Source organism: Thermobia domestica, chromosome 3 (assembly GCF_964235325.1).
Source record: "Thermobia domestica chromosome 3, izTheDome1.hap1.1, whole genome shotgun sequence".
NCBI lineage: Eukaryota > Metazoa > Arthropoda > Insecta > Zygentoma > Lepismatidae > Thermobia > Thermobia domestica.
Genome location: NC_137456.1, coordinates 9,564,089 through 9,572,599, shown reverse-complemented (window position 1 = coordinate 9,572,599; position 8,511 = coordinate 9,564,089). Strand labels below are relative to the sequence as shown.

At 35.1% G+C, this 8,511-nt stretch overlaps 1 protein-coding gene across 1 annotated transcript; it reads right to left on the bottom strand.

Moving 5' to 3' along the window:
• Positions 1 to 292: 292 nt before the first annotated feature.
• On the bottom strand, positions 293 to 8,211 carry LOC145681380 (uncharacterized). The gene is made up of 2 exons (XM_081753033.1): positions 7,693 to 8,211; positions 293 to 613 (listed from the first exon to the last, which is right to left on the bottom strand). Exons 1-2 carry the CDS (start codon positions 8,140 to 8,142, stop codon positions 455 to 457), a joined length of 609 nt encoding a protein of 202 aa, XP_081609159.1. The 5' UTR covers positions 8,143 to 8,211; the 3' UTR covers positions 293 to 454.
• Positions 8,212 to 8,511: the final 300 nt, after the last annotated feature.

The window sequence follows — 8,511 nt, the reverse complement described above, 5'->3', positions numbered from 1 at the left end:
AATTGGTAAATCTAGGTCAAGCTTCAGGACTGCTTGCGATCACTATATAAGAGGATTTGTTTCATTATATTTGAGCAGCATACATCCTTTTTAACAATGGCTGATTCATTTTTAACTGCAACCCATACAGAGGACTGACTGCTATACTTCCTACTATATTCCAGAAATCTGAAATAATCCCGATTTTGTTGGCTACAAACTTAAATTGGGGCCATATATTCATTGAGAGAAAGAAATTCAAAATAAAATTACACAATAATATTTTTTTTAGATTTTTAATTTTTATCATGAAATTCACAGTATAAAATATTTATTATAAACAATTTTTGATCTTTGTACTTTACTATTTACAAAATTTTCAAGTGTTGATAAAAGACTCCAATCTAATATAGATAAAGACCTATTCTTTATATATATAAAAAAATCGTTTCGACGCCATTTTGAATCCTTGTGATCAAGAGCATGGAGATCCTCGTGTACATCCTGTTACCTTTCGTGGTGGCACCACGCATCCTGTGCTTTCGCCTTCACAGTAGACCACGTCCAGACATAAATTATCGAGTGCTTGATGGCTGATTCTGTTATTTGCTCTTAGGTAGCCGAAGATCTCAAGCTGAAAAGAAGAAAGAAATTTTTATTTTTAAAGCATCTTTTCACATTTTGAAACCATTCAGACTTTGAAACTATGTGAATTTAATACTAGTATTGCAATAAACCAATACGTTTACTCAGTGGCGTATTTACGATTTTGTTTCGAGGGGGGTTTTGCTAACTTTCGGGGGGGGGGGCTTTGCCTGAAAATGTGAAAATTCTGCAAGATATTTCATATACTTTACTATAGTAAGTAAGATTTCGGGGGGGGGGGGCTTAAGCCCGGAACCCCCCTAAATACGCCACTGCGTTTACTGTAAAAATTAATAACGTGTAACAGTTTCGGCAACTATCCACTTTGCTTCATCAGACATTATCTGATAATGCTAAGATAGTGTCTCATGAAGCCAAGTAAATAGTTGGCGAAACTGTTACACGTTTAGAATTTTTACAATAAAGGTATGGTTTTGGTTATTGACTAGTTTAAATCAGATTTAAGCTTATTAAGAGCCAAGCTTGTACAGTCAGCAACAAAAGTTCTTTACGTTTTATGAAATTAATTTCGTAAATAATTTCAGAATATAAGGACAATTTGAGTACAGTTTTCAGTAAATTAAAAAAAAAGAAGAATATAATTTTCTGTACGTTGTAGCCATATCACTGTTCTTCTCAAAATAAATTTTTGCAAACGGAAATAACTTTTATTGCTGACTGTACAATGGGCAATATTACAGGTTTTCCAGTTTCGTAAATTTTTGTGGAATTTTCGTCTCGATTCCCGAAGAATTCTTTCTCGTTTCGTCTTGATTCTAAAAAAAAAAAAAAAAAAAAAAAAAAAAAAAAAAAAAAAAAAAAAAAAAATTGTCAACTCGAAAATTTTTATCACAATTCTTTTGCGTCACAAAAGTTTATGAAGTATGAAACATATTGAAGTATTATTATCTATAGTGACTTATATATCTTTAAACTCTGATAAATGCTCAACATTGTGTTCACATAATCACTTTATTAATTTATTTCTTTTTTAAATTTTACTATGAATCATGTTAACCCTTAAACAAGTGTCTAAGTGTTTCTCGCCTCGAATTTCTCACCTCGAATTTCAAAATGCACTTCTCTCGACATTTGTCTCATTTTCGAGACGAGACTCAAGACAAAAAAAAAAAAAATCAACTAGTGGATAACACTATTCAATAATGAAACCGAGAGTACTAAAAATCTAACTTCCGATTACAATAAAGACATAAGGCTAGAGGCGTAAGCTTTTGCGGACCCTCAATCCATATCAAAACAAGTTTCTTGCGATTTCTTAATATTATGTTTATATATCAGTTAATACTAAAACCGGAAGTTGTATTAATTATTAGTACTTCCGGTTTCACTGGAATAGCTGAGACGAAGTGTGTTTTTAGCATTGTGATTCCTTATTACAAAAGCGTCTGTCACATTGTATTACCGTCTCTGCTCAATTGGAATTAATAATAACGAAACCGGAAGTAGTAGTAGATTTATACCACTTCCGGTTGTAATAGATGAATGAAGTCGGATATGGACAAGGGCGCCCATGTTGTGGTTTCCAGAGGGGGGCAAGTATAAGCGACATTTCAAATGTAGTTTCAAATTTTGCGGTAATTATTCTAAAACTTCTATTCGGCTTTCGATCATCGGAAGTATAATTTCTTCTAGGGGGGGGGCGAGCGCCCCACCTTGCTCCCCCTGATGGGCGCCCTTGGATATGGAACCTATTCTTGTGGTGCTAAATTCATATTAAAGAAGTGTTTCTCAACATTACGATTTTTTTCACTTAGGAATCAGTGATGCAACCGGATACCATAGATTCCTACTATTTCCTGTTTGAATAAAGGGATAAAGGTCGACACGAAATTTATTATTGGAACCAGTGGCGTATTTACGATTTTGTTTCGGGAGGGGGCTTTGCTAACTTTCGGGCGGGCTTTGCCTGAAAATGTGAAAATTCAGCAAGATATTTCATATAATTGACTATAGTAAGTAAGATTTCGGGAGGGGGGTTTAAACCAGGAACCCCCCTAAATACGCCACTGATTGGAACGCTAAATTCATATAAAAAGCCACATTATCCTATGTCACGCATTTTCCTTTACAAAGATGGATAGACTACTGAAACTAGAAGTAATACCGAAATATGACTAAATTCATTTCTGGTTTTAGCAAACAACATTTTCAAGTAGGTTTCGCTGTAGCTTATCGCAGTGGTTTTCAACTGATGTGCCGCGACACACTTGTGTGTCGTGCAGTCCCTTAAGGTGTGTCGAGAAATTTTAGAATTTAAAAATCATGACGAATTTAATAATAATTAGTTAAAATCGAGTCAGACTGTACCAGTCAACACCTCCATCGGTAGCAGTAATGCTCAGTGCTATATAGAGTCATTATAAAAACTAATTGGTTTCACTATTATAATAGATAATAATAATAATAATAATAATAATAATAATAATAATAATAATAATATCTAAAAAGTATGTGTCGCGATGTCCTCGACTTTCAGTAAAGTGTGTCGTCAGACAAAAAAGGTTGAGAACCACTGGATTGTATAAAATTTTCTAGCTAGGCCTGTATATCCTATATTGTTATGCAACCAGAAATGCTATGAAGTTGGCATGTGCAGTATAGTACCCAGGATATCTTCGAGATTTTTGGTTTGTTTATGGTTCTGTAAAACTATGGTATACTTCGCTGATTAAGTAAAATCATCTTACAACAAAAAGTAATAATAATAATAATAATAATAATAATAATAATAATAATAATAATAATAATAATAATAATAATAATAATAGCAGCTTTGTGGCTTTGATTAGCGTACACGCTTTGGGAGACCAAGGCTGGATTCTCGGCGGGAGCTTGTATGATTCGGAAACTGAATCTTGTATCCAACACTCCATTATTACTTTTGTGTTCTAGTCATCATTTTTTTTTTTCAATCTGCTCCATACGCACATTTTGGACTTTTCCAGTCACTTTTCATCTTCTTTCGCAATGTAAACGCTTCTAACTCGTTTAATAGGAAGTCAGTCTATATTAATTGTTTATTTCGAGTTTAAATGTATTTATTATTATTATTATTATTATTATTATTATTATTATTATTATTATTATTATTATTATTATTATTAAGAATTCTGCCTTTTGACTGCTCCTGGAATTATTGAGTTTCCTTATTTTTTCAGTTTTAAAGTTCGGCCTGGAAATATTTCTTCCATGTTTCTCTATTTCTAGCTTTCTCTTTTAACTCTCAATATCTTCTCCTATTTTGCAAATCATCGATCACTTGTGTTCTTCTTCTTCCTATTCCTCGTTTTCCTTCCATTTTCGCTTCTATTTCGGCATGAAGAAGGCAATTTCTTCGCAAGATGTGTCTGATCCAATTGGCGTTCCTACAAAGGATGCTGGCCAAAAGTGTCCTCTTCTCTCCTATACGTTTTAAGATTCTTTGTTTGTTACTCTCAGAGGCGTCATTTAGTGGGCAGGGAGAGGCATTTGCCCCCTCTCTGTGTTTGAGATTTGTATAGATTTTTTCAATAGAATAGTAGTAAGTCAGTGAAAAACGCGAAATTTTATTTATATCAAGGGGTCTTGCCCCCCCCCCTCCCAAGCTAAATCTGAAATGACGCTACTGGTTACTCTCTCTGTCAATTTTATCTTGTTCATCTACCTCAAACACCACATTTCGAACCACTCTAAACATTTCTTCTTTAACTTGCGAAATCTCCAAGTCTCTGAACCATAAAGTCCAATGCTCCATATAAAACACTTCTTCCTTAGTCCATTATTAAGCCTGGCTAATTACTAATTAAGAGTGATCTTTTTTTATTACATGCTTCGTTGGTTATGGCAATTCTTGACCTGATCTTTTTGGTACAGTAAACGTCCGTCCCTCGTATAATGAATATTCAATATCAGTGTATAATGAAACTAACTTAAAGATGAAACATACTCACACATGCCCGCCCGCAACGGAGGTCAAGGAGGGTACTTGCTCCCCCCTCCCTGACTTTTTGAAGTGTGTATAACTCTAGGAAGTACATGCCAAGACATACTATACTTCCGCCATTGATACTCCCGGTCTGGCCAAACTCACTTGTTTACGCTCACTGACCTGGAACCACGTGGAATTAATGTTGTGTTACAATTTAGCAAACACTTATGAATTTCCCAAATCATTTACGGCTGTATGGTTTTTGTTTATTGGTGTGACGAGGCAACAGCCTAGTGCTTTCTAAGGGCTTAAATTAATCGCTAGGCAACGACAGGCGCGCTGTCTCCTGGTTTAGACATAATTGAAGGACAGCTTATGGAGCGGCAGGATTATAATTTGCTTACTCACATAGTACAGTACTGAATATATATAATTAGATAAAACAGTGTATATATTAAATAATACAGTTTCTTTACTGTAGTTAATAAGGATATGTAGGCCTATCTAAATAATGTTTGTTCTATATGATAATATATGTACGCGTGCATCAAAGTGTGTTTATGTGTGTGTGTTTTCGACTCAGCTTGTGTGTCAGTTTTTTGCTCTCTCCCTTGAAAAAAAAATCTGATGGTGTCCCTGCCAGAGATGGCGCGGGTCAATGAAAACTTGACTCATGAGCCACCACCCACTCTGACCAACCACCCACCATGATAATTCTGACCCATCACCCACCAAAGCCCATCGTCATGAACTCTGACCCATGATCCAAGCCCTCCTCTACACTGACCAAAGAGTTTACACTTGTAATAAAACAACTCTTGGAAATTATCACTAATCGGAGTTTGAATTTCTACGGTCAATCACTCAAGCCCCGCTGTGTTATAATACCGGTGGATCTAACCTTTAAGATATAAAATGGTAAAATGTTTGTAATGGACCAAATTACGATGAATTTTAATTTAATTATCATATATAATTATTTTCTTGTTAAATTATAGATACTTTTCAGTGAAAAATACGATGAAATTTAAAAGACTCAAATCAGGGTAAAGTACACCAACGTAAAGAAAAGAAAATGGTTTAAAATTCGAATTGTCTCGAAAGCCAAGTACTTAAGTCCTATTGCTAATATTGCACTTATATATATCAATATCCAAAACTGCCTGAAGGTTTTTTTTTTACTTAAATATACTCATCTCAGGTAAGTGAGTAAAAACAAATAAAAAAAGGAGTGTTCAGAAGCAGGGACATCATTTAGGAAGGGCAGGAGGGGTCAATTGCACCCCCAAGACTTTCAGAAATACATATACTTTAATCAATTGTCTACTAATATACTAGCACAAAACGTGGAAGTCTTATGTCGGTGGTGCTCTGAAATCCCCCAAGCAAGCGAAGTCTGAAATGGCGCCCCTGTTCAGAAGATGTTTACAATGTACTGAGCAGAGTGGGTCGGTGGGTCATAGTGGATCAGTTGGTCAGATTGGGTCGCGGTGAGTCGGTGTGTCAGTGTGGGTCACGGTGCACTGAGAAAAATCCGTTCTCCGGACAGCGGTATATTGTACAAATATACGGAATCCTCTTGCTTATTACAGAAATCAGTACGGAGCATACGTTATCCGTATGTTACATAGGCACTGCCCTTAGATGTTACATCATGCCGTTGCAGGATGCCTGACATCTAACAGTTTTCTGTATATCACATACATATACTTATGTTACCTTCGTCAGCTATATGTTAAATACGTCCATTTGTATGTGAGATCCTGACCGCCTACATTGTTTCATACAGAAAGTACGTATAGATGGAACACATACGGAAAGTATTATAAAACATGTGTTTCCAGTTATACGTCTGCTGTATGTTCAGTCCAAAAACAAAACTACAGGAATTACGCATGTAACCTATCTTTTTAAGTATGCCACCTACATTGTTCCTCAGTGTGGGTGGTGGGTTACAGTGGGTAACTTTCTGTTGACCCACGAAATCACTCCATAGATGTCATCCAAAAGTGAACAAGATGATATGATACCATGACGTGATGGTAAACTACATACTTGCGTAGTTTTCGAAAAAAAAAATCGTCAAACAACTATTTTTTTTGAAGCCACAGAAAAATGTCATTCTTGGCCAACACCAATAAGTCCAAAACGATTAAAATGAAACTGATGCTGCTGTAAACCCTTACAGTCAAACATTTCATTATGATATTAGCAAGATGGTAGTACATCTAGAAATATCATTAACTTTTAATTTTTCATTTTAAATGGCTTTTAATTGATGTTTTCAGATCTTAAAAACTGTTGCAATAGTGACAAACGTATTGTGTATCACATGATCACGACTCTTATAATTAATCTACGTATAAATTGTTTACTTCAAAATTTGTAAGGATCTTAGTTAACCAAAAACTGTCCATCTCTCTGAGAGACAAAAATCTCAAGAAGTACCAGATGAACCAAAATCAATTTTGAACCGGATGTAGAGGGTAAGAAGTTGAGAAAAGAGTTCGTTGAAGCAGGTTATATTCAAACCGGATGTATCACAAATTCACCATTTCCGGTTTTAATTTTGATCACTATAAAGCTAAAACGATAACAGACACGGGCAAGCTGTTTTTTTCTGCAATCGATTGAGCCTTCCTAAAAATACATTTCATCTTTATCCTTAACTCTCTGCTAAAACCGGAAGTGATAGATATCCACCATAAGTTCCAGTTTCAATATTGCAAACACGATATGAGACCGAGAAGTTCTTCTTTTTCTTTTGAAAATTGATTTAGAGTACCAGGAATGGATACCATATTCTCTTTAAGCCTCTATTCAAACCGGAAGTAGTAGAAATAAACGACTTCCGGTTTTAGCGTTCGTCTGTATTGAGTAAAATCGGCAACACTGTAATTTCTATGGATGGCAACACTGAAAATTCTTCAGGTTCATATTTTCGTTGTAGAATAACATTACCTACGATTGTGGTAAATTGCATTTCATTATCTCCTTTCATTTAAGAAAACCAAGCAAAAGAAAAATGGTAAATTTTGTATTATTTTTAGTGTCAGGCTCTTAAGTGTATGAGAATAACTTTTTCCACCACATAATTTACCCCGGCTGACTTTAAGGTAGGAATTTTAAATACTACTTACCTGTTGGACTGCAAAACATCCGACATCTTGTACAAGTTTGAATGGTAGGAATGGTATAACTTCTTCATTAAGCGAATAAATCATCACTGGGTCACCAGGGGCGCAAGTAAATCGAACATAAATCTGTATTTCAGCCAGATATTGGCACAGATCGAAACTCAGCGTTATACTTTGTATTGGCTTATCGTCCAAGGGAATAACGAGGGTGGCGCCACCGTCGGTTGCATAGTCTGAAATACACAAGTTAAAGACAGTGTTACCAGGCAAATTAAGACAATCCTCACTACACGTATCGTTTCTAACATACATATTATTCCCAGGATCTGGATTCTGTGTAATCAGCGGACACACTGGTGTTTCAAAATCAAAGCATTGTTGTTGTCCATTGGCAGCACTAATTAACACTAACAGTATTGAAGCTGCAAAAGGTACAGCTATCAAAGAAGTCATGGTTAAGAGCTGTTGATCCACTTTCCAGACACAGATCAAGCTTCGTTTTCCATTTGCCTTTTATACATTAATGTTTATATACATACAAGATTCCTTTCGTTTTACGTAGAAGTATGATGCAAAGAAATGGAAATTAAGAAGAAAAAATAATATTATTTAGTAAGAATGGAATTTATGTTAAGAAGCAATCGTACTTGTTTAGGTATGTATAAATAGCATTGTTTTCTGGACAGTGTTGACAACTACCTGAATAATTCTTCAATTCTGAAACAATTTTCATATATTTTTCTTGTTATACAGAGTCATGACTACAAATATTCACTCTGCATGTTGTTTTGACCACAACTTTGAAACGATTACACCAATTTC

What these genes read in the sequence shown, in the direction of transcription:
- LOC145681380 (XM_081753033.1), bottom strand. Translation starts at nt 8,142, where the DNA reads ATGACTTCTTTGATAGCTGTACCTTTTGCAGCTTCAATACTGTTAGTG. An exon ending in GATGTTTTGCAGTCCAACAG is followed by an intron (nt 614 to 7,692) that starts GTAAGTAGTATT and finishes TCTTCTTTTCAG; the next exon opens with CTTGAGATCTTCGGCTACCT.